General features: G+C 45.9%; 1 protein-coding gene across 2 annotated transcripts in view; it reads left to right on the top strand.

Moving 5' to 3' along the window:
• The window catches only part of LOC135094661 (ankyrin-2-like), a 179,058-nt gene extending 165,281 nt beyond the window's left edge, over positions 1-13,777 (top strand). For both annotated transcript variants that reach the window (XM_063994942.1, XM_063994943.1), the window contains 3 exons: positions 2,902-3,171; positions 3,841-4,248; positions 9,889-13,777. In XM_063994942.1, coding sequence (XP_063851012.1) covers positions 2,902-3,171; positions 3,841-4,248; positions 9,889-12,027 — 2,817 coding nt within the window. In that variant the 3' untranslated portion in view covers positions 12,028-13,777. The remainder of the gene's footprint in view (positions 1-2,901; positions 3,172-3,840; positions 4,249-9,888) is intronic.
• The last annotated feature ends 13,304 nt before the right edge of the window (positions 13,778-27,081 follow it).

The following is a 27,081-nucleotide window of genomic DNA, read 5'->3' on the forward strand; positions in this document are numbered from 1 at the left end:
CCAGCACTACTCTGTGACTAATGACCAGATTCACGAACGTTCGTTTTTGTTTATGAATCAAAGAGGCAGATCTCTCTTTTTGTGTTGTGTTGACATCACTCGACGCGGTTTGTTTATATTTTTCGACACTCAGGCATATGACACTCTGATGTTTTAGGTGATGTAGACTTATCAACCTTGGCTGGAAGACCTTAAAACTTTGATAAACGATGTGTGTGGTGTGTGAGTGGTCTCAGTCCTACCCAAAGATAAGTCTGTGTTCTTTCCATAGGAATGTCTGGCTGGGTGACCAGCAGCCAACCACAGGTGAACGACACACACACACACATACACACACTCATGAGTAGGGTGCAACACCTTACTCGTATTACTGACTGTCTTGGAGATTTGCCCAACACCTTTTCCTAATCCCTAATCCTTCTGCTTATGCTGTTACATTCTTTTCTGTCGGACTCGTCTCATTACAATCTCATATCTGTATCTTGTCCTATCGCTCCAATCCCTCCTCAGGATCGCCCTAAGCGGAGGTGCCTCTTGCGTTTTTCCTGACCTTTTCCTAATCCCTAATCCTTCTGCTTATGCTGTTACACTCTTTTCTCTGTCGGGCTCATCTCATTACAATCTCATATCTGTATCTTGACCTATCGCTCCAATCCCTCCTCAGGATCGCCCTAAGCGGAGGTGCCTCTTGCGTTTTGCCTGTGCTAGGTGGACAGACGTGAGGAGGTATTTTGCTGATTTTCCTTGAAATGACTATTGCTTCTGTGTCAGAGACCTGTCCCTGCATTCCAAGTGCATAACAAAGATGATAGTATCCGGCATGGAGGCGTATATTCCTCACTGTTTTTCTCGACCTAAACCTTCCAAACAGCCTATTCTCGTGATATACATAATAGAGAGGTGAACCACAAAAGGTAGTTTAGCCTTCCATCACCAGAATCTCTTGCTTTTTATATTTCTGCCTGGAACCATGCCAAGTCTGTTTTTCAATTAGCCAAAAATTCCTTCATTAATAGAAAGTGTCAAAATCTTTCAAGATCTAACTCACCTTATGACTTCTTGCATCTAGCCAAAAATATCTCCAATAACTTTGCTTCCTTTTCTTTCCCTCCTTTATTTCAATCAGATGACATCACTGTTATCACATCTATCTCTAAAGTTGAACTCTTCACTCAAACCTTTGCTAAAAACTCTATCTTGGATGATTCAGGGTTTGTTCCTCCTCCTCCACCCTCTGACTACTTTACGCTACATATTAAAATTCTTTGCCATGATGTTTTCGATGCCCTCGCTGGCCTAAACCCTCCGAAGGCTTATGGACCTGATGGGGTCCTTCCTATTGTTCTCCGAAACTGCGCCTCTGTCTTTGCACATTGCCTAGATCAGCTCTTTTAACTCTGTCTGTCAACATCTACCTCTCCTTAATGGAAGTTTGCCCACATTCAACCTGTTCCTGAAAAGGGTGACCGTTCTAATCCCTCAAACTACCGTCCTATTGCTTTAATTTCCTGTCTATCTAAAGTTTTTAAATCTATCCTCAACAGGAAGACTCTTAAATATCTATCACTTCACAACCTTCTATCTGATCACCAGTATGGGTTCCGTCAAGGCCGCTCTACTGGTGATCTTCTGGCTTTCCCTACTGACTCTTGACCATCCTCTTTAAGAGATTTTAGTGAAACTTTTGCTGTTGCCTTAGACATATCAAAAGCTTTTGATGGAATGTGGCAAAAAGATTTGATTTCCAAACTGCCCTCCTACGGCTTGTATCCTTCTCTCTGTAACTTCATCTCAAGTTTCCTTTCCGAAAGATCTATTGTTGTTGTGGTAGACGGTAGCTGTTCTTCTCCTAAATATATTAACAGTGGTGTTCCTCTGTGTTCTGTCCTGTCACCCACTCTCTTTCTATTATTTATCAATGATCTTCTATATTAAACTTCCTGTTCTATCCACTCCTATGCTGATGATACCACTCTGCCCTTTTCCACGTCTTTTCAAAGACATCCAATCCTTCAGAAAATAAACACTTCACGCAGTTTAGCCACAGAACACCTGTCTTCTGATCTCTCTAAAATTTTTGAATGGGCAGAGCATACTTGATATTGTTCAGTGCCTCAAAAACTCAATTCCTCCGTCTATCGACTCAACACAAAACCCAACCCTCCAGACAACTATCCTATCCTCTTTTACAACACTAAACTGTTCTCCTCTATTACATTGAACATCCTCAGTGTTTCCTTTTCTTATAATCTCAACTGGAAACTTCACGTCTCATCTCTAGCATCTCAGCCTCTTTCTCATCGCTTTAATGTTGCATCTCTAGTTATCTTCTACCGCTATTTTCATGCTACCTGTTCTTCTGATCTTGTTAACTGCATGCCTCCTCTCCTCTCGTGGCCTCGCTGCACAAGACTTTCTTCTTTCTCCTACCCTTATTCTGTCCACCTCTCTAATGCAAGAGTTAACCAGTATTCTCAATCATTTATCCCTTTCTCTGGTAAACTCTGGAACTCCCTGCCTGTTTCTGTATTTCCACCTTTCTGTAACTTGAATTCCTTCAAGAGGGAGGTTTCAAGACACTTATCCTTTAATTTTTTGACCACGCTTCGGACCCTACTCGGAGACCGGCATCTCAGTGAGCTTTTTTATTTTACTGGATTCTTATTACCCTTGGCCGGTGTCCCTGCTACATAAAAAAAAGGACAAAAAAACACAGACACACACAGTCCATAACTATGCACATTGACACATCGTCACAACCACCTGTGAACACTTATGTCGCCACCAAGCGAAACTTTCTGAAAGCTGTGACAATATTATTATATTATTATATCATATTATATTATATACAATCATTGCAGTACCATCAGCACCATGGTTTACCTTCTCTCTCTCCGGCAGAGTGGCGCGCCTCCTGAGCACCTGCATGAGAAGTTGCTCTCAACAGTCAGTCGCCAGGATGACGTGCAGGCGGTGTCCACCCTCCTGTGTAAGGGCGCGCCCATAGAGCTCCTGGGTGGCCATTCCGTCCTCAAACTGGCTGTCACTACCGACCGTACACACACCGTCAGCCTGCTGCTGGCTAGCGGTGCACCGCTGTCTGCCAGCCTACTGCAGGAGGCTTGGCAGAGCCCCGACGTGACTCATAGGGTGCTAGCCTTCCTCACCACCGTGAGTACCTTCCCTTCCCTGTCTCACAGAACTACCTCACTGTAAAGGTGAGGACGAATACCGGTACTGGACCCGAGTCTCAGTGGTGGCTCCTTTGCAGAGTGGAAAGTGTTTGAAAAACTTGGATGAGTTATAGGTCTGTTAGTTCTCAATGATGAACCTTTTTGTTTCAATACCCTCAGTTTCAGGTTTTAGTGCTGCGCATGACACATCTGTAACACACCAAAGATGTCCAACATTAGAGATCATGCAACATAATCTTGTCATTTCATAAAAAGGACACTTCATTGTAATGTTTAGAACAAGCAATGAAGTATATCTCATAATCCATGTTAATTTATCATTATAATCCTAAAAGTTATTGTAATAATGCTTGTCAAACCTAATATAATGTGAGAATGTTTCTTTTTTGTATTTTCCTTTTTTTTCAGACTAGGTAAGGTTTTATTCGTACATGCATACTTAGATTTATGACACTTAATGAACTTCTGCATAGCTGCCCTGCCGCTTTCTCTCTCTCTCTCTCTCTCTCTCTCTCTCTCTCTCTCTCTCTCTCTCTCTCTCTCTCTCTCTCTCTCTCTCTCTCTCTCTCTCTCTCTCTCTCTCTCTCTCTCTCTCTCTCTGTGCACACGGTGTGTACCTGATGTCGTGACCCTCCTTTCCTCACAGGCCTATTGCTGCCGGCTGCGTGCAGAGCAGCGTCGCCTGGAAAAGGTCAGCAGCGCCCTTGTCGAGGGCATCGACAATCTAGTGAAAACCATCGAGGGAAATACTCCCTGGCAGGCAGCCTGGCGATGGGGAAAGGAGACTGACCGGCCAGCACTGAGCGACCTCCTGGCAAAGGCCGCGGCTGCCAACTGCCCCGTGACTGCCGCCTTCCTGCATAGGGCAGGAGGGTGGACAGTCTTTAATGAAGCCTCTGGTGGCACTGCCCTCCATGCTGCCCTGGAGGCTGGCCACAGAGGCATGGCCGAGCTGCTGATCAGGGACCTTGGGGCTTGCCCGTACGTGCCGGACACACATGGTCGCCTTCCAGTGCACATGATGCCCAACGAGGAGCAACAGAGGCTGGAGCAGGTGAGGCTGTTTGTGTGCGCTCTCTCTCTCTCTCTCTCTCTCTCTCTCTCTCTCTCTCTCTCTCTCTCTCTCTCTCTCTTTTTTTTTAACAAATATTTACAGAAAGGCTTAAAATTCCACGTTGAGTATGGAATTATTTAAAAAGCCTATGATAGTATTTACAGGAATAATACTATACATGCTTAACATAAAGATTATAATGTTAATACAATAAAATAAAAGAAATTTAAAGCGCCAGTGGGGACAGGTGCGTGCTACGCCAGCTGTGGGCTGCCAGCTTCACCTGGTGCGTGGACATGTCCTGCATTTGGGGCGTGGCCGCCGTGAACATGTTCCACAGCCGCGAAGTCCTGGCTGTGTAGGTGCGCTGGTGTTGGCTAGAGCGAGATCGAGGCACTTTCACTACCTCGTCGCTACTGGCTGCAGCTCTGGTGCACCTCTGCACTGTGTGTGGCAGCAGCCTCAGGGGGTCAAGGTGAGGGACCCTCTGCACCTGAGTTTTGTGGCACACCACTAGTGCCGACACGTCCCGGCGGTGCTCCAGTGACGTTACTGGTGGTGGGTGCTGTTGGTCCTCATCGGTGGCCACCAAGCGCAGGGCTCGCCGCTGCACAGCATCCAGTCTCTGCATGTGGGTGGCGGCACTCGACATCCAGGACAGGGGACCGTACTCCAAACATGGGCGTATCTGTGCCCTGTATAGCGTGAGGATGCCCCGTGGGTCGAGGGTGTTCGCCATCCTGCGCAGGGCAGAGACCCGGAGAGAGGTCTGGCGGGCGACGACAGCGATGTGGTGATCGAAGCGTAGGCCGCGGTCCACAGACACGCCAAGGATCTTGATGTAATCCTGAAGTGGCAGGCTCTTGCCTCCAAAACGTAGCTGTCCTGAGACTGCGTGTGAGGCACCTGGGGACCGCGAGATGACCATCGCCTGCGTCTTCTCAGGAGCGAAGTTAACCTGCCACATCTTTCCCCAGTGCTCCACCAGTCCGAGCTGCCTGTTCAGCTCAGTGACGGCACGCTGACTGTCGAGGCGGCAGTAGGAGCGGGAGAGTGTGCAGTCGTCGGCGTATGCTGCCACAGATGACAGCTGCCGGAGGAGATCGTCGATGTATATGTTCCATAGGACTGGGCCCAAGACGGAGCCTTGGGGAACTGAGGCCCGGACAGGTGAAGGCCTTGATGACTGCCCGTTGACTACTACCTGAAGGGTCCTACCCTGGAGGTAATCTTCGAGCAGCATTAGCAGGTCACCTTGGACACCGTTGGCGCGAAGCTTTTCAATGAGCCCCGCGTGCCAGACCCTGTCAAAAGCCCCAGCAATGCCCAGGGCCACCACAAGGGTGTCCAGGCCTTCTTCCAGGGCGTCTTGCCAGTCCTTGGAGAGGATGAGAAGGAGGTCTGCGGTGGATCTGCCAGGCCTGAAGCCAAACTGCTTGTCTGAGAGGAGGTGGTTCTCGCTCAGGTGTTGGCAGATGGCAGCAGCCACTATTTGCTCCAGCAACTTGCCCATCACTGAGAGCAGGGAGATGGGTCTGTAGTTGTTGGGCTCAGACCTTGAGTTTTTCTTATGGACCGGGACCACACGCGCTTCCTTCCATACTGAGGGCCACTTCTTCTCCCTCAGGCAAGATGTGAAGACGGTGGTGAGAGGAGCTGACAGCTCTCTAGCGCAGTGCTTGAGGAGCCGTGGGCTGACGTCATCCGGGCCTGTGGCTTTACCCACATCCACCGCACCGAGTAGCCGCTCAACCTGCTCTGCCGTCACCAAGACAGTGGTGACAGTGCAATCAGTTTCCGGGGCCAGCTGTGGTACAGGTCGTGCCGAGTCGTCAACCTTCATCTTGTTGGCGAAAAGCTCGGCGAGGAGTGTGGCCTTGTCTGCACTGCTCGTGGCAGTGGATCCATCAAGTCTGGTGAGTGGAGGAAGAGTCTCGCGGTGACATGCTCCTTGCTGCTCCTTCACCAGATTCCACCAGGTCTTGTTGCCAACACCTGGGCCACTGAGCTTTCGCCTTCCGTCCTCCCTTAGCTGATTCCTCGCCCATCAGCAGATAGACGTCATCCTCTTACACGCCTCCCGGTGCAGCGTCTTGTTCCTGCGTGACGAGTGTCGCTTGTACCTCACCCAGGCAGCATGCTTGGCCTCGGCAGATGCTCTGCAGCGAAAACCAAACCAGGCGGGATCACCAGGCCTGGAGAGATATACTCGGCTGGGCACATGCTGCTGTTGGAGGGCAAGGAGCCTGGTGGTGAGGGTGCGTGCCTTGGTCTCAGCATCTCCCATTAGAAGGGACTCCCAGTCCGTGTTCTCCATGTCTTGCTTCATGGATGGCCAGTCCGCCCTGTTCCAAAGCCAGACGGTACGCGGGATAGCGTCTTCCCTCGCCGTTTGCAGCTCGACCTGAGACAGCACAGCAAAGTGGTCTGAGCTGCCCACTGGTCCTAGCTGCTGGCAGCTGATGCTGGCTTTGGGTAGGTCTGTCACCACAGGATCCAACAGTCCTCCCCGCTCGTGTGTAGGGAAGGTGACATGGTTGGTTAGGGCCTGAACAGTCAGAAGATTACTGAAGGCATCCTGCTCCATGTGGAAGCTCAAGTCCCCCACTATCATCACATGGGAACACTTGTGACGCTGGAGCAGGGTGTCGAGTTCCTCCGTCAGGAAGTCTAGCGGGGCTCGTCCTTGTCTCGGGGGGCGGTACATGACACAGAGGAGAAGCCCACTGTTATCTGCAAGTACCACCCTGAAGAACAGTGCCTCCATCAGGTGTGGCACGGCTACCTCAAGTTCCTGTGTTTGGAGGCCGTCCTTAAAACAGGCAGCGACACCTCCGCCTGCTCTATTTTTTCGGTCCATCCTCACCCACAGGGAGTAGCCTGTTATTTTGCCGAACGTCGGCTCCACCTCGTCACTCAGCCACGTTTCTGTTACTGCGACAATGTCAGCACTATGTCTCAGCACGAAATTGTGGCTAAGGTCACCTACATTGGTGCGGAGTCCTCTCAGGTTGGCGGAGACCACGGTCAGGTGACAGCTGGGGCGTCTGTTCCCTTGCCTCCTTGCGTTGGCTTGGGAATGAGGTGTGGTGGTGAGGCGAGATGCATTAGTGTCTGCCCTGCCACGGGGAGAGATTCCAGCTGGGGTAGTGACCGGGCTGTGGCTGCCAGGAAGGCTGGAGGGGGGCCTGAAAGGGCTGCTGGGGGTTAGGAAGTTGTTGCCGCGCTAAACCCTCCGTCAGAACCCTCATGAACATACTCTCCTGCCTTTGTTCCTGGCGTTCGTCAGCAGCGCGGCTGTAGCACATCTCTCTCTCTCTCTCTCTCTCTCTCTCTCTCTCCTACTACTACTACTACTACATACACCAGTAAGGAAATCTATCGACACTAAATAGTGTCCACGTTATCATTTTATACATTTAACAGTACAGCAACACTTCGTAGGCTATAATAGTAATATCATATAATTTAAGAAGAATTTGATGGCGGCGTGTACTCACTTCACCAGCTGATGAAAACTTCAGCACCTCTCGGCCTTATATCGTCTGCTACGCCTCCTTGGTCACACTCCTGTAATAATCCTGACACACGCATAAAGCATATGGAATTTGTCACCTAAGAAAAATATTGGAAAATATTGAAATAATATTACCGTTTCTATCAGAGGGCTGGGTTTGGTTAGGCTAGGTTTAGCTTAATATTTAGTTAATTAAGCTCATTGCTAATTCTTTCGTTGCATAGATTATGATTAAAATATCATAATTTCACCCAGAAATAATGTAAATGTTTCATAATTAGTAGAATAGGATGATTTCCTTAAATCCCAAAATATTTCAATCTAAAAATGTGTGTGTACAGGAATGAGGGACAGAAATAGAAGACTTATTATATTTTTGGTTGGCACAGAAGAGGTTGGTGAATGTCAGACAAACATTCAAAGGGAGAAATTTAAGTCAGAAGATGTCACCATAATAATGCATATGGCGTGCTGAAGGTGACGTATTTTCACACCTTTCTCCTTTTTAGTGTTGGCATGGTTAATTCTTTTGTCAAGAATTGACTCGTTTTATTTAATGGGGCCGCTTCGACATACTAGCATTCAGCATTACCAAATCATTGTTTTTCGTTTTATTATGATAGTCACCAGGTTGGGGATTACCGAAACCACCAAAACACCAACTGTGAAATTGGGTCGAGGTGTTGGTAATACCTGTCAACAGGCTGGTAAAGCTTTCATCTGGGAATGTTACCGAGCGACTGTGAAATTGACTCTTAGGTAATTCTCCCTTGTCTAATGACTTCCTAAATACTGCAGCAACGGCTTGCTAATCTCACCCTTGCACTCTTTCAGTGCTCTAGGAAGTTCTCATCTGGCCCTGGGGTTTTAGCCATTTTCTATTTATATATCTATTAAATGATGCTGTCCTTGCTTATGGCGATATAGATAGATGGAGGAAATGAGTTTTTGTGGCACTGAACAATAGTAAGTTTGCTTCCCCCCAATCAGAAAATTAAGAGATCAGAAGTGTGTGTGTGTGTGTGTGTGTGTATATATATATATATATATATATATATATATATATATATATATATATATATATATATATATATATATATATATATATATATATATATATATATATATATATATATATATATATATATATATATATAAATGACATTGTTATTATTATGTGTTAATTACCAATAAAAATATATTTTGCCTAGACTCAAATGAAATTAATATATTAAATTCCACTTGTCAATGGATAAAATGTAACATATTAAAATATAATATTTCCCAAACACATCACTTAAGGATTATTTTCAATCTGTAGAAACTGAAGGTGAGACAGTAAATCAGGTAACCCCAACAAAATTTGAGGGGAACAAGATTAATGAAAATTTAGATTGGATACCTTCCATAGATGACGCGTGTGTACAAGAGAAGACATTACTTAACAATAAAGTCACTTACTAGTTTATGCTGTACCATATGTTATCCTCGTCTGATTTGCTGTGTTCTCATCTGGGCCAACACATGGCCGTTATTTATAGAAAAAAAATCATTGTGATACGAAAAAATAAATAAATAAATAAATAAGTAATAATAATATGTATGCTTTCCCTGGGAAAATTCTAGTCCACAGCTAATATTACTTCATTAATGACATTGTTTAATTTTTCATCCATACACAAATTACTTTCATTGTTTTTAGTTTATAAATCTCTCAGAAACCATACAGGAAATCAAATGTTGGGTTATTAGATGGTGTTCACCAAGCTAGAAGCTAGAAGCTATAGCTACGGTTTAGATCATCCGTTTATCAAATTAGCATACTATGTATTGAACCAAACGTTTTCAGTAGTTTACCTTTGCAGAAGAAACTTCTTATTCATATTATAAATATTATGCAGCTTAATTATGGTATTCCATTCTATAACTTACTGAGTCTGTTAGTTGACCAGTTAAGCTACTTGTATGTTTTTTAATCTTGTCTACTAAAGAACTCCAATTCGGCAGACAAATGCTAGTACACTTACGTAATTATCGATTTCTGTAACATACCTATGTATACATAGCAAGAGATGGTTATTTACTTGTTCATATATTCACCGCTCTTTTTTCTTTGCACACAGAAACTCTTTATGGCGGAGCGTGAAAAACTGGAGAATATGGAGCTTCGCCTGAAGGCAGATCACGAGAAGACCGCAGCACGGACAGCGCTGTATATACAGGAGGACCTTTTTGAGAGCCACAAGAAGGGCGAGAGTAAGAATATCTTCTCTCCTGATGGCCGCGCCGCCATGCTGCTGGCCTCACGCAAAGGCCTCCTGCAGCTGACTCATTTTATACTGCAAGAGGGTCAATTCCTCGTGGATGAGGTGCTGGACGACACCTGCGGCACCACCGCCCTCCACCAGGCTGCCTCGCATGGCCAGGACGGCTGCGTGGCGCTGCTGCTGAGCGCCGGCGCCAACACACAGCAGTGCGACACCTATGGCCAGACGCCCCGCCATCTGGCCGCCATGTTTGGCCACAAAAGTACTTTTGAACTCCTTACACACCAACAGACGCAGGACCCTCCTTGTCGCGCGGGCACCACGGCCACACAGGTGAAAGAAAATTTTAAAGTCTTTCACAATATGTATTATAAATATAAGCGTAATCTATTAAATACAGTTGACCGTCATAACCCCGAAAGCGTCATAAGAAATCTTATGAAATCCATAAGCCTGCAAGAGCTGCAAAAGGAGGCTCAGCGGATGGCTGTGGATCTATCAAAGGGTGAGGCTTTTGAGGTAAAGGAGGCGGTCATGGCGGAAATAAGCATCATCTTGAATAAGGTGTCAGTCGCTGATCCCACCTACCGCGGCGACCTGAGGCTGGTGGGCAGCTCTCGGGACGGCTCTAAGCTGTACGCCCCTGACGAATTTGATATAAACCTCGTGATTCACGAGGATAACGTAAGAATAAATGTTAGTAAGAGAGGGAAGGAGGAAGCCCCACTGAAGGGCAGTTTACAGATTTCTGTAAAGACTGACAATCCCCATCTTAAGGGTAATAGATTTATGGCCAGTTTGTACGAAGAGGTGCACCGGTGCCTCTCTGGCCATACCCTGCAGGACGAAAGACTGAGCCTGGTGCCGCCGGGCCTGACCAGCACGCAAGTGGGTGTGGGACTCTCTCTGGCCTGGCAGGGGCGAGAGTGTCCACTGTTACTGGTCAGCGTGGATCTAGTGCCAGTGCTTGAGGTGCCATGGCTGGAACAAGTTTCCAGACCCTTCCTCACTCCTGAAAACACCACCACCATGCAGCTCAGTAATGCTGCAGATGGAACATGGCGCTGCAGCTTTGCCTTGACAGAGGCTAAGGTGCTGAGGATGTTGACACCCGCAGAGCGCCAGGTACAGCTGATGGGAAAAGTACTTCTTTCTCGCCTCAAGCCCGAGCGCTGGATGCCTCGGCACAAAAAGAGTTTTTTCAAATGGTTTGCCACGCGGGAGTGGAACATCGCGGTGCCAAACGGGTTCTGCTTCAAGAACGCGCTCCTGCGGTGGCTGGAGCATAGGCGGTGGAGGGAGGTAGAGCTTGGGGCTGGACAGGAGCAGGACCACATTAAGGAGTTGGGGGTTGGACAGGAGGGGGACCACACAAAGAAGTTGGGGGCTGGACAGGAGGGGGACCATGCCAAGGAGTTGGGGGCAGGACAGGAGGGGGACCGCACCAAGGAGTTAGGGGCTGGACAGGATGGGGACCACGCCAAGGAGTTGGGAGCAGGACAGGAAGGGGACAACACCAAAGAGTTGGGGGCTGGGCAGGAGGGGGACCATGCTAAGGAGTTAGGGGATGGACAGAAGGGGGACCGCCCCAAGGAATTGGGAGTTGGACAAGAGGGAGACCACACCAAGGAGTTGGGGACTGAACAGAAGGGGGACCATTCCAAGAAGTTGGAGGTTGAACAGGAGGGGGACCATACAAAGGAGTTGGGGGCTGGACAGGAGAGGGACCATGCCAAGGAGTTGGGGCCGGGGCGGAAGGGGGACCCCGCCAGATGGCTGGTGGAAGTGTTCAGATTGATGTGTGCGAACCCAGAGGAGTCACGAGAGCACCTGACTACTCAAAACAGCTCCGCCTACTTTGGAGGAGACTGTGAGGGGCGGAAGCCTGGGGACGGAGCGCCCACCATTGTTCAGTGTTTGGAGGAGGGTTTGGAAAAGTTGTGCTTTGGCTCGGCCTCAGCCAAGACAACCAGGCCGCGGCGACGAAAGTATTAGATGCAGAAGATGCAGACCCTTGTAATCATTAGCTGTGAGCTGTACCACGCGTCGCTAAGACCCCCCCACACACACAGGAACACAAGTGCTTGGTGCTCGATTTTCAGATTCAGTAGTTCATATTAGGCTTGCACCATGAAAATCTGTATTTTTCTTTATATCAGTTTCACAAGTAATTACTTGTGAAACTGATATAAAGAAAAATACAGATTTTCATGGTACAAGCCTAATAAGAGAGAGAGAGAGAGAGAGAGAGAGAGAGAGAGAGAGAGAGAGAGAGAGAGAGAGAGAGAGAGAGAGAGAGAGAGAGAGAGAGAGAGAGAGAGAGAGAGAGAAAACTCTCTTAATTGGCTCTCATCTGTGTACACTTGTTGGTTCCTGTATTACTACAGGCTGAGTAATGTTATAGTACAAGCTGAGGTAAATGCCACATTTGGCCAGTAAATACAAGAGTATAAGAAAATAGTCAACTTGCATGTTGTATGGTGAAACAGGTTCTAGATATATCTCTCAATTAATTGATGATAGGCTTATAATTTTTTGGTATTCATTTACAAACTGCATTGGCATTAAGATATCAAATATTTTGTATAGGTTTATTAAGACTATGTATGATCTGGGGGTATATAAAGCATTTTGGCTTGATAAGAGGCCAAAATCTAAATGGAATGTCACATCTGTACACCCAAGTACCAAATGCAAATGGTAATTGTTTAAAAGAAAATTTTAAGTTAAGGACTTGTGATATTTATAGACAGAGATTGTCTGAAGAAATTTAGAACAGCCCAGTATTTCTTAATTATGGGATGATGACAATGGAAGGAAAATTACAAAAGTATTGATCTGTTTTCCTTCAACAACACTCATTTGCCATAAGTTTAAGAAGTCAGGAGGAGCTAGACACATCTCGATGTTCAACTGCTTAGCGTGGGGTTTGATGGGAAGTATTTGTTTTGGAACGGGAGGGATTTTGATGCGGAACGCGGACACTTGAGGCGTTGGTTTAGAGGTCTGGATTGTGTAGCTTTGTCAGCAAAGCAGGTATGTGATAGTGTATTTCAGTGTGAAGATATTGTTGGGCAAAGTGTTGGATGTTAATGAAATGTAGGGAGCGGGAGAGAGGATGATTAGAGTGCACCATGGGTGTGTTGTAGGAGTTTCACGGTGATGCCTTAGGACCGTAGCCGCAGCCATCTTCACCAGTGTGTGCCTGTCTACTGGAGGAATGGTGTAGTGAGTGGCCACCCTGAGCCCTATCAGTTTGTGGTGACAAGAGGGAGAAGCCTGTCATCACTGTCAGCAGGGGAATAGAAGCGTTTGTGTTAACGAGGGTTACCCGTCGTGTCCCTCAGCTGGAAATTTTGAGGTGTACAATTTTTATTTAATTATTTCTTTTTGTTGTGAGTTTACACGAGTTGTGTATTGATTTATTTTGATATCCATTAAAGTGTTATTTGTATGTTTTATGTTTCTTTACCTTGGCAGGAGATCTTTTTTTAGTTTTCACTTCAGTGGTGAAGTTAAGGTGACCCCAGGCTGGCAGGTGGGCAGCTGGTACTTCATTATAGTTTTGGTAGCAGAGCGTAGTTGTCATACCCCTTTTTGGGTCTTGTGAGAAACTCCTGCTGGGGTCCAGTATTTTTATATTATTGTCAAAGCCATGAAGGGGAAATCTGTGAAGGTGGAGAAGTTAATTGACCATGGACTGCTAGAGACTGGGTGTCAGGAAGGGTTTAGGGCTGTGGGACAACTGGCAGAGGCTGTTGCAGGTTTATGTCAGCAGCAGTCCAACAGCCATCAGTCTCAGTCAATAGTGTGGTTATGGCCACTTCCCAGTGTTAACAGGTTTTCAGGCAGGATTAAGAATGCCAAGGAGTGGGATGATTGGGCGAGGGATGCACAAACGCCATAACACAGGTAGGCCTGCAAGGGTCTGAAGCTGTGGAATATTTGTGTAGGTTCCTGGACAGTCCAGCACTGACACGAGTAAGGCATAGCCAAGTGAGATGTGTCACAGAGTTATTGGAGTGCCTGAAGAGAGCCTTTTGTCCAAAACAAAAATATGTGGAGCTGGAGAAACAATTACATAGTCGAATCCAGCACCCACATGAAGGGGTGTGGGAGCATGCTGACTCCTTGAGGGAAATTGAGAATAAGATGCAAGAGGTGAGACCGAGAGGGGTAAAGGATTGGCAATGGCTGCTGTTTACCTGGTTTTGTAGAAACCTAAGGCACAGGGCCATTGGATTCAAACTAAAGAAATGGTGGGAGAATCAACCTGATGCTATAACTTGGGATGGACTGGTGCAGAGGGCCCAGGAGAAATGGGATGCCTTCAGGAAAGTGGGCCAACCCTTGAGGCCAGATGTGGGCCCATGACAAGATCAGGCAGTAAATAATATTGTGGGAGGAGAAACAGATTGTTTGGGAAAACCCCAGTAATCAATTTAACTGTGAATGGTGTACCAGTGGACGCTATGGCTGACTCGAGGGCGGAGGTTAGTCTGGTCACTGAGGAGTAGTATATCAATCATCTCTTACCAGGGAGAGTTGTGTTGCATGAAGCAAAATGGCAAATTATACATGCCATCCTTTGCTTGGGTTATGTCCTAGTGAATTTAGTGGTGGAGAGGAAAGTGATAAAAAATTGTGGTTTGTTTGTTAAGTGCACAGTGCACGGAGGTGGTGTGGTGCAGGGGACCCAGTTACCCTTGTTGCTGGGAATGAATATATTGGCAGAGTAGGTGCAAGAGTGGAGTTCTGTAAAGGAAAAAGAGTTTTGGAAAGCTAGAGAGAAAATGGAGTAGGTGTGTGAAAGCTGTAGAAACTAAGTTAAGAGTAATGCAGCAACCTTTTGGTTTTGCTGTAGTGCAACAGTGGCAGGATATGGTGATTCCAGCAGGAACAAGGAAAATAATGCATGTGTTTGTGCCTAGGCTGCAGGAAGTGGACAGTGAAAGTGTAATGTCGGAGCACCTGGAAAATGGGCATGGGTACTGGGTGCCAGAGGGAATATGTGTATTTCCACGTTACACTACAATGGAGAGAGGGCGAGGTTGGATGGCAGTGCCAAATACGGGGAAAGTGGATGTGAGGCTGAGGCCACAGTGGAAAATACTTTCAGTTTCATATGGTCGTGAGGTGAAAAAGAAAAAAAAGTTGCAAGCTTAGTGATAGAGCAAGTGTCAGTACAGAGTGCAGAGATGCTTGCCAAGTTTAGACAACAGTTGGGAGTACATGTAAACGAGAGTCAGCTACAGATGGGGACATTGGAAAAATTAGACAAGTACTCCGGTACCAGTACCGGAGTGTGTTTGTAGAGGATGAACATGAGTTGGGCTGTGCAACAGGTGTTGAACATGAGATACACTTGACCACTGATGTGCCTATACGGTTACCTTACCGTCACATCCCCTCAAAGTGCATGAAAGAGGTGAAAACACATATTAAAGGTCTTAAAGAACAGGGAGTTGTGGAGCCCATATGCAGCTCCATTTGTGTTAGTGAAGAAGAAAGATAATTGTCTGAGACTTTGTGTGGACTATAGGAGGTTAAATGAGGTTGCAGTGAAGGATGTTTTTTCCTTGCCACGTCAAGAAACCCTGGATGCTGTGGCTGGAGCACAGTATTTTTCCTCCTTTGATTTAGCTGCAGGTTACCATCAAATTAGGGTGAGAGAGGAGATCGAGCCAAGACAACGTTTGTAACCTCTTTGGTCACTACCAGTATGTGCGCTGCCCCATGGGGCTCACTAATGCTCCAGCTACCTCCCAGCGTTTTATAGAGTACGTGTTTACTGATAACATTTTTGTCACCATGACACCATTTTTGTCACCATGACATGTGTATTTGGATGACCTTTTGCCCTTCTCTAGGAATGTGGAGGAACATTTTAATAGGCTGCAAGTGGCGTTTGAACTTTTTAGGAATTATGGCTTGAAATTGAAGTCACCTAAGTGTCATCTCCTCAAATCCCAAGTAAGATATTTGGGGTATATAATGTCCAAGCAAGGGATTAGCACAGACCCAGAGAAAATCAAGGCAGTTCAGGAGTGGCCCAACCCCCGTATTGCAAGAGAGATGAGAGCTTTTGTGGCTTTTTGTTCATTCTATAGGCGATTTATTGAGGGGCTTGCAAAGGTAGCTGCACCACTTCATGCACTGATGAGTGGGGATTCTAAGGCAGATGTAAGCAAGTACTGGAGAGAGAGAGGGAGGCTCGTGCTTTTGCATAGTTAAAAGAAAAGTTGACTCACGCGCCTGTGCTGAAAAATGCAGACTATGAGAAACAGTTTGTGGTAGAAACTGATGCAAGCTTTGAGGGCTTAGAAGCAGTACTCTCTATGGAAGGAAGTTGTACCCAGTTGCCTATGCTAGTTGAGGCCTCAGAAAATCGGAGAGGAACATGAGTAACTACAGCTCACGGAAGTTAGAGCTGCCAGCTTTGAAGCGGGCAGTGATGGAGCAATTTAAGAAGTATTTAGTTGGGGGAAAATTTGTGGTGCTAACAGATAACAATCTTTTGCTGCATTTGAAGACAGCAAAGCTCGGGGCAATGGAGAGCAGATGGTTGGGAGATTTAGAGAGGTTTGACTTTAATGTGAGGTATCGGCCAGGAAAGGAAAATAGCAATGCGGATGGGCTGTCAAGGAAACCACATGAAGTGGAGGAGGGAAAAGACGAAGAGTTAAGGGAGGTGTGGGAGAGTGCTCCATCAGCAAGAGTGGCAGTAATGGTGTAGGACAAGGTACAGGTAGAACAGATGCGGGATGCACAGAAGGCTTGTTCTGTGCTGGACAAACTATAGATACAAATGGTTGGCAGGTTGTATGTGAGGGAAATAAGAAATTTGCTGCAATCAGAAGAATTCAGACAGTTGTGGAGAGTGAGGCGGAAGTTGATTATGAGGGATGGAGTGATATATTGGGCAGGAGATAAGAAGAACCGCAGCAAATGGAGAGTAGTTTTACCTAAGGGACAGAGAAAGGAGGTGATGAGGGGAGCTCATGACGAATCAGGTGGTAGCTAGAACTACTGCCTTAATTAACGGGAAGTTTGCATGGCAAGGATTACATGAGGATGTAAAAAAAGTATGTGGCTTGGTGTAAGACATGTGCCATAGCAAAAGAGGAGCGGTCCATGGCAAAGACTCGTCTGGAAACGATTGAGGCTAGTTAACCCTGGGAAATATTGGCCATGGATTTTACAGTGTTTGAGCCTGCTAGAGGTGGGAAGGAGAATGTACTGGTAATATCAGATGTATTTAACAAGTTTGCTTTAGTTTTTCCTACCAAGAATCAGAAGGCAACCACAGTAGGTAAAATCTTAGTAGCGTAAATTTTTAACCGGTTTGGGTGCCCAGAGGAAATTCATAGTGATGAAGAAAGGAATTTTTAAAGTCAGCTAGTGCAAGAGCTGTGCAAGCACTATCCGGTGAAAAAATCCCGGACTTCCCTATATCATCCTCAGGGTAAAGGGGTATGTGAGCGGTTCAATCGTACCATGCATGGCATGTTGGCTACTTTGTGTAAAGAGCAAAGGGAGCAGTGGCCTAGGTATTTATCTAGCCTAACTGCTATCTGCAACAGCACACCACATGCTGTGACTGGGTTCTCACCGCAATATCTGTTGTTTGGGGTGGAGCCTTATCTACCTATGGACCGGATCACAGTGGGTACGGACGAGGCTGCTATTATCCACCATCAGTGGGTTAGGAAGCTCCGGGAGACCCAACAGAAAGCCTGGAAGGCAGCTAAGAACATAAAACAGTGTAATGACGGTAATAGGAGGAGAGCAAGAGCAGGCAATAGGAGAATCCTTGCAGGAGGGCCAACGGGTTTTACTGAGAGATCATTCAGTGGTTGGGAGAAATAAGATCCATCCTAAATTTGCAGAAGAGGTCTGGGTAATTGTGGAAGTGCTGGATAAGGTTAGCGGGATATATCGGGTGAGACCAGAAGATGAACAAGGTTATGAGAAAGTGCTACATAGGATTAATCTGAGACCCTTGAGAGCAGGGTATTATGAGATTCAACTGAACAGCAACAACAGGACAAAGGGCCTCAGCATGTAGAGGACGGGCAAATTTCAATGGAAAATGAGGAGGGAAAGCAAGTGGAAGAGGAAGAAGTAGAGATGCCTGATATGACCGAGGTGTTGTGACGGTTTGGGTTTGATGATGGATCCCCATCCAGGATGGAGGAAGACAGGAATCATTTGACTACAATACCAGAGTGTGAGAAGATAGAAGAAGCAGGTCAGGAGAGGGAGGAGGATCAAGTGATAAGTCCGGAGTGTGAACAGGCTAGAGAGGAAGCAAGTCACAAAAAGGAGACAAAGGAAATAATGGGGTTAGAAAGAAGAGAACCTGCAAGGTTAAGGCAGTTTCGTAGGCTTGCAGAGCAGGAAAGGAAAGGTGGAAATAGGTGTCTTGCGTGTGATGGATGTGCGCAAGGGCACGCACAAAGTTTGAGGGGCTGAGTGTGAGAAGTCAGGTGGAGCTAGACGCATCGCGATGTTCAACTGCTTAGCGTGGGGTTTGATGGGAAGTGTTTGTTTTGGAACGGGAGAGATTTTGGCGCTGAACATGGACACTTGAGGCGTTGGTTTAGAGGTCTGGATTGTGTAGCTTTGTCTGCATAGCAGGTATGTGATGGTGTATTTCAGTTTGAAGATATTGTTGGGCAAAGTGTTGGATATTTATGAAATATAGGGAGCGGAATAGAGGATAATTAGAGTGCACCATGGGTGTGTTGCAGGAGTTTCACGGTGATGCTTTAGGATCGTAGCCACTGCCGTCTTCACCAGTGTGTGCCTGTCTACTGGAGGAGTGGTGTAGTGAGTGGCCACCCTGAGCCCTATCAGTTTGTGGTGACAAGAGGGAGACGCCTGTCATCACTGTCAGCAGGGGAACATTAGCGTTTGTGTGAACGAGGGTTACCCGTCGTGTCCCTCAGCTGGAAATTTTTAGGTGTACAAGTTTTATTTAGTTATTTATTTTTGTTGTGAGTTTACACGAGTTGTGTATTGATTTATTTTGATATCCATTAAAGTGTTATTTGTATGTTTCATGTTTCTTTACCCTGGAAGATTTTTTTTAGTTTTCACTAAAACCCAGCCGAACAGCCAGCCCAGGCTGGCTGTTGGGCAGCTGGTACTTCATTACATAAGTATGCTCAATTGTGCAAATTTTAAGCTGCCTATTGTAAGTGGTAGGTAAAGAAATGTAAGTGTAGAAAAGTGGATCAGTTCTTTATGTGATCTTAATGATATAAGGGATGAAACTCATTGTTTATTCAAATATCCTTTTTTAATAATTTGCAGAAAAAAAATACGTCAAGAAATATTTCTTTACTAACATAAATAAAATAAAAATAAGGGAATTATCTGGAGCAAGAAACATCACTATCTTGTTAAATAGTGTTAAGTTCATCAAGGAAATAACTTGAAATTTTAAAGAAAACTTATAAGAAGTAATTGTTACCTGATAAATAATATCTGTATTTCGTATGTACAGTAAAACAGTTTGTACTCTCATACCCCACTGGGGGTCGCTTTCAAACCTTTCAAGCACACATCACATATTTGCAAACTTATATATCATTGCCTTGTTTTTTTTTTTTCCATAAACGCTCTTTGTATTATGAAAAGTGTTGTGTGAGTAAACCAAACACAAAAAAACTGATATCTATTTCAAAATTTTTATATAATTTTATGACATTATATATATATATATATATATATATATATATATATATATATATATATATATATATATATATATATATATATATATATATATATATATATATATATATATATATATATATATATATATATATATACATATACACACACACACAGAGAGAGAGAGAGAGAGAGAGAGAGAGAGAGAGAGAGAGAGAGAGAGAGAGAGAGAGAGAGAGGTGCACTGCTTGTCATTGGGTCCCACTGAAGCTTAGACCAGGAGACAGTCTTTACCAGGACACCTCTGAGGAGGCCACGGGTTAAGTGCGCGACCTGCACTCTCTATCAGTGAGAGAAGGTGGACTGAGTAGGATTTCGCCATCACCTGTCACAGCTGAATTGGGAGTGCCTGCTGCAGGGAGACGTGGACTAGCAGATAGAGCAGTTCACTGAGGCTCTGTTGGGAACGCAGGACCATTGGGTGCAGCAAAGCCACTTCAGTCTTGCTAATCTCTAAGCTAAAGCCCACAAGTAATAGAGCTGGGTAACAGTCATTAGCCTACTGAGCTGTTGGCAGAGTGAAAAACTGCCACTCTCTCCCCACCCGCCCTCTTTCACAACAGCCGCACTGAGGGGACGAGACGGTGGTCATTTCCTCTCGTGCCGCCAGCCAGGATGTAAGCTACCTCTCCCGCTCAGTCTTGTCACCTCCACAGCCAAGAAAGAAAGCTTACTCAGGTTAGGTTAAGGTGCTGTTTTAAGCTGGTGTTTGTCAAGGTAGTAGCTTAGGTTGGTATTTTAAACCGGCATATATATATATATATATATATATATATATATATATATATATATATATATATATATATATATATATATATATATATATATATATATATATATATATATATATATATATATATATATATATATATATATATATATATATATATATATATATATATATATATATATATATATATATATATAATTTATATATGTAAGAAGTTGAGGTGGGCGCGCCTGCGAGAGGCTCACAGATTAGTCAGCGAGTCCCGCCAAAACGAGTCTTAAGGCCCTGAAGGTTTGTTATTGTGGGGATTTTGGCGGGAGAGGCGAGCGAGAGAGAGACAGGGTGCAGAGTAGTGGTGGATTTGCCATTTGATTTGCAGTGTGCTGTGGGACGTCAGTGAGGTGGCACCGTAGCAGATACTGTGAACTAAGGAGGCTGCAGTGAGGAACTTGCTGTCCCTGGCTGCTATGGTGTTAGTACCGCCGTGCATGGAGGAAGAGCTGCAGTACTTCAGGGTAGTGGTAGTGGCGTACCTTCAGCGCGTTGGGTCGGTGTGCGGTTGGGCCTATAGGGTGTGAGGGTCCTGGGGGTACTGGTTAGGGTGGGACAGTGTCAGTGGCATATAACATTTCTTGTGCTGGTGCGTGAAGTGTTTATTTCTCCTGTTTATTTGTATATGGATTTACCCATTTTCTCATGGGATCAGGTATTTTGGAGTGCCAGCAGTGTAGCCTCTAAGAGTGTTAAGCACTCATATTTTATTTGTGTTTTCTTTATTATGTACTCATTTGTGTTTTCTTTATTATGTACTCAACCATTAAATTTTTAAATTGTAGCCCGGGTTTCTGTGAACCTAAGCAGGAGGTTTAAATTAATCAGTGGGTTCTTGTGGTGAGTGCTTGGTGAGCCTAATTAAGGTAGGTTAACTGTGCCCTAGTTTTGCACTCATTACAATTGGTAGCAGAGCGTAGTTTTATGCCCTTTTGGGGAAATTGTTTCAAACTCCTGCTTGGGTCCAGTGCTTTTGGCAAAATCCACTAAAGTGTTAGTGTGGCACTACTCCTGCACAATGGAGGATTTGTTGTGTTTGGGTGATGTTGATGGCCAAGGTGTAGCTGGGGTTAAAGTTGAGTGTAAGGAGGAGAGCAGGGAGGTGGAAGTGACCCCAGAGGTAGTTGATAACTTAATCAGTACCAATGCTCAGTTATCCCAAGCAGTGGCACAACTGTGTAATAAGTTTGACCAAATGGGGCACATGCAAAACATGGTGTGGTCACGTCCTGTCCCCACTATTGGAAAATTCTCTGGAAGGGTACGGAGGGCCAGTGAGTTGGATGACTGGGTAGAGGATGCCACAGAGAAAATAAAGCAGCTGGGATTACAGGGCTCTGAGGGAGTGTCATACCTGTGTGGGTTCTTGGAAGGCCCAGCCCGTCGAAGGGTACGCAACAGTACTGTGAAGACTGTGTCTGACCTTTTTGATTGTTTGATGTCTGCTTTTGGACCAGAACTGAATTATACAGACTTAGAAAAACAGCTGCATGCTCGGGTTCAACAGCCGGGTGAAGGAGTGTGAGAATTTGCTGATTCTCTGGGTGTTATTGTGGATAAAATGTACAAAGTGAAAGACAAGGGAGATAAAGAACGGCAATGGCTGCTAACTACATGGTTCTGTAGGAATTTGAGAGACAGAAAGGTAGGAGTGAAGTTGGGAAAATGGTGGGAAAAGCACCAGCCTGTGAAGTGGGAGGACATGGTTCAGCGAGCAGCAGACCAAGTGAGTGAGGCTGAGCGGATTGTGAAGGAAGAAGCAGAGTTAGTGAGTGGGAAAAAGCCAGAGAGAGTTGTGAGGAGTACCCTTTCTTCACCATCTTGCTCCTTGTGTGGACAACATGGACACTTGGGATATCAGTGTGAACGGTTCAAGGAGTTGGTGTCCAAGAGAACGGGAAACGGGAGTCCTTGAGAACAAGGGGCCAGCTCTCAAGGCCTGACGACAGGGCCCCCACTACAGCTCAGATAAGGAGTGTGACTAATGTGACCGAGGAACGGAATGATGTAAAAAGAGGGAAAGTTAAGTTGTTTGGAAAGACTCTGAGGATAGATGCGTTGGTGAATGGTATACCTGTAAGTGCTATGGCTGATTCTGGTGCTGAGGTCAGTCTGGTGACAGAGGAATGGTACAAACAGCACCTCCTCCCCAAGCAAGCTGTGATCTATGGGATGGACATTTGGATTACAGATGCAAATGGGAGGGAAATTCCCTGTTTGGGTTATGTGAAGGTGAATGTGGAAATTGAGGGAAAAAGTGTTAAAGACTGTGGACTTTTTGTGAAAGGTGGTGGTGGGGAGAGTGGTGTGGTGCAGGGCACTACATTGCCAGTGTTGTTTGGGATGAATGTGTTGAAGGGGGCCGTGCACCTGGGGCTAACTGAGAAGTGGGGCAGGTGTGTCCGTGCCATTGAGGCAAAATTGAGGGTGACACAACAGCCTCTGGGGTTTGCTGTAATTCAGCAGCAACAGGATTTAGTAATCCCGGCTGGTACCAGAAGAATAATGAGAGTGTTTGTGGAAAGTTTACAGGAAGTAGATGTAGATAGTGTGGTGTTGGAGCCCTTAGTGCCTGGTGAGGGCTACTGGGTGCCTGAAGGTTTGTGTATATTTCCCAGTTATACCAGAGTGGTTAAGGGTGAAGGATGGCTGTCAGTGGGTAACCTGGGACAAGCAGATGTTCAATTCAGGCCACAGTGGAAGGTAGCCAAAGTTTCTCATGGAAGGGAGGTTACTGTGGGAAGAGCTCACACACACACAGTAGCTCAGACTGCACCTCCTTCAGTGGTTAAGGAGTTCAGGGACAGACTAGGGGTGCAGGTGGATGAGAGTCAGCTTGATTCAGCACAGTTGGAGAGACTGGATGGATTGATCCATGAGTACGGAGATGTGTTTGCTGAAAACGAGCAGGATTTGGGATGTGCTACTGGAGTGGAGCATGAAATTCACCTCAATAGTGCAGTGCCCATTCGCCTTCCATACAGACATATTCCTCCCCCATGTATCACTGAGGTTAAAGCTCATGTAAAGGGACTGTTGGAACAGGGAGTGATAGAGGAGAGTGTGAGCCCATATGCAGCCCCAATAGTGATGGTGAGGAAGAAAGATGGTGGTTCGCTGCGACTTTGTGTTGATTATCGAAGGCTGAACGAGGTGACAGTGAAAGATGCCTTCCCATTACCAAGGGTACAAGACACACTAGATGCATTAGCCGGGGCACAGTATTTTTCTTCTTTTGATTTAGCTGCAGGTTATCATCAGATTCTTGTGCGGGCAGAAGACCGGCCCAAGACTGCTTTTGTAACACCATTTGGCCATTATCAATATGTGCGCTGTCCTATGGGGTTATCCAATAGCCCAGCAACATTCCAAAGGTTTACGGAGTATGTGTTTAGCGATCAGGTTTTTGTGACTCTTTTGGTGTATCTGGATGATTTGTTGGTGTTTGCTCGGAGTGTGGATGAGCATCCGGATAGACTGGAGGGAATGTTGAAGCTTTTGAGGAAACATGGGCTGAAGTTGAAACCTTCCAAATGCCACATACTAAAGCCCCAGGTTAGGTACCTTGGATTTATCATTTCTAAGGATGGAATTAATACAGACCCAGAGAAAATATGGGCTGTACAGGAGTGGCCAGTTCCGCGCACTGTTAGGGAGGTCAGGGCATTTGTCGCATTCTGCTCCTTTTACAGAAGGTTTGTGAAAAATTTTGCGAAGGTGGCTGCTCCGTTGCATGCTTTGATGAGTGGTGATTCTAAGGCAGCAGTGAGTGATTATTGGGGGAAGGATGAGGCCAGAGCATTTGCCTTGTTGAAAGAGAAGTTAAGTCAGGCTCCAGTGTTGAAAAGTGCAGATTACAGCAAGCAGTTTGTGGTGGAGACAGATGCTAGCTTTGAAGGAATGGGAGCAGTTTTATCTCAGGAGCATGATGGGAGGTTGCATCCGGTGGCTTTTGCAAGTAGAGGTCTCAGAAAGTCAGAGCGGAACATGAGCAATTACAGCTCTAGGAAGTTGGAGCTGTTGGCTCTGAAGTGGGCTGTGACAGAGCAGTTTAAGCACTATCTGGTGGGTGGACATTTTATAGTGCTGACGGATAATAATCCATTGGCACATTTGAACTCTGCCAAGCTTGGGGCAGTGGAGAGTAGGTGGCTGGGTGACTTGGGAAGGTTTGATTTTGAGGTGAAATACCGGCCAGGGAAGGAGAATGGTAACGCGGATGGATTGTCGAGGAGGCCCCAGGAATTGATTGAGGGAGGGGAGGAAGAGAAGGAGATATGGGAAACCAGTCCTAACACCTCGGTGAAAGGGGTGGCTGTGATGCAGGTATGGCGTGGTGCCAGTAAGGAGCAGCTTAGGGATATGCAACAGTCTTGTCCAGTTGTAGGGAAGTTGTGGAGACAAATGATTGGTAGAGTGAGGCCAGCAGAACTAAGGCAGTTGCTACAAGTAGAGGAGTTTAGACAATGGTGGAGAGTGAGAGGGTCCCTCATTATGAGGCATGGGGTGATCTACTGGCGTGGAAGGGAGACAGATTCTAGGAAGTGGAAAGTGGTGTTGCCAGTGAATCAGAGACAAGAAGTGCTTAAAGCCGCTCATGATCAGTGGGGTCATCAAGGGGTTGCTAGAACAACGTCACTAGTGAAGGATAGGTTTGCTTGGCCAGGACTACATGAAGACATCAAATTGTATGTGGCAAAGTGCAAAGTCTGTGTCATGGGGAAGGAGGAGGGTGTGCGGGCCAAGACTAAGTTGGGTACGTTGGAAGCCAACCGCCCCTGGGAAGTGTTGGCTGTTGACTTCACTTTGCTGGATCCGGCCAGGGATGGCAAGGAAAATGTATTGGTGGTGACGGATGTGTTTAGCAAGTTTGCCCTGGCCTTTCCTACTGAAAACCAAAAGGCAAGCACAGTAGCCAAGATCTTGGTGGAGGAGATTTTTCACCGTTTTGGTTGCCCAGAAAGGGTACATAGTGACCAGGGTAGGAATTTTGAGGGAAAGTTAGTGCAGGAACTATGCAAGTATTACCATGTAGCCAAGTCTCGTACCACCCCGTATCACCCTCAAGGAAATGGGATCTGTGAGGGGTTTAACCGCACCTTACATGGGATGTAAGGTGCCCCATTTACCTTTGGATAGGTTCTGTGAGGAAACTGATAGTGAGCCTACTAACTATAGCATGTGGATTAGGAAGCTCAGAGAGACACAGGAGGCTGCTTGGAAAGCAGCTAAGTTGAACATCAAGAGTTACCACAATACCAATAGGTGGAAGCGTCAGGAGCAAGGAAAAGCAGAGCCATTGAGGTTGGGACAAAGAGTGTTGCTAAGGGACAATGCAGTACTAGGTAGGAGGAAGATTCAGCCTAAGTTTGCAGCTGAGGTGTGGGAAGTTGAGGAGGTGTTGGATGGGGTGAGTGGGGTGTATAGGGTCAGACCAGAAGGTGAGTCCGGCTGTAGTAAGGTGTTACATCGCAGTAACTTGCGTCCTTGGAATGGCAGTGAGGGCCATGCAGGGACAAGTAATGAAGTGCCAGCAGGGACAAGTAATGAAGGGCCACCAGAGGAGGAAGAAGTAGAAATGCCAGATATGACAGAAGTGTTAAAAGCGCTTTGGGTTTCCAGAACCGGACTCAGAGGAACAAGTGGACTCAGTGGTTCAGCAGGAGGGAGAGGATGCCCTAGGGCCTGGTGAAGAGCCAGATGAACAGAGTGGTGAAGGCTCAGAGCAGGTTAAAGGGGTTCAGGCCCCTCAACTCAGGAGGTCTAGTCTTAAGGCCCTGAAGGTTTGTTGTTGTGGGGATTTTGGCGGGAGAGGCGAGCTAGAGAGAGACAGGGTGCAGAGTAGTGGTGGATTTGCCATTTGATTTGCAGTGTGCTGTGGGACGTCAGTGAGGTGGCACCGTAGCAGATACTGTGAACTAAGGAGGCTGCAGTGAGGAACTTGCTGTCCCTGGCTGCTATGGTGTTAGTACCGCCGTGCATGGAGGAAGAGCTGCAGTACTTCAGGGTAGTGGTAGTGGCGTACCTTCAGCGCGTTGGGTCGGTGTGCGGTTGGGCCTATAGGGTGTGAGGGTCCTGGGGGTACTGGTTAGGGTGGGACAGTGTCAGTGGCATATAACATTTCTTGTGTTGGTGCGTGAAGTGTTTATTTCTCCTGTTTATTTGTATGTGGATTTACCCATTTTCTCATGGGATCAGGTATTTTGGAGTGCCAGCAGTGTGGCCTCTAAGAGTGTTAAGCACTCATATTTTATTTGTGTTTTCTTTATTATGTATTCATTTGTGTTTTCTTTATTATGTACTCAACCATTAAATTTTTAAATTGTGGCCCGGGTTTCTGTGAACCTAAGCAGGAGGTTTAAATTAATCAGTGGGTTTTTGTGGTGAGTGCTTGGTGAGCCTAAATAAGGTAGGTTAACTGTGCCCTAGTTTTGCACTCATTACATATATATATATATATATATATATATATATATATATATATATATATATATATATATATATATATATATATATATATATATATA

Source organism: Scylla paramamosain, chromosome 46, assembly GCF_035594125.1.
Source record: "Scylla paramamosain isolate STU-SP2022 chromosome 46, ASM3559412v1, whole genome shotgun sequence".
NCBI classification, from domain to species: Eukaryota; Metazoa; Arthropoda; class Malacostraca; order Decapoda; family Portunidae; genus Scylla; species Scylla paramamosain.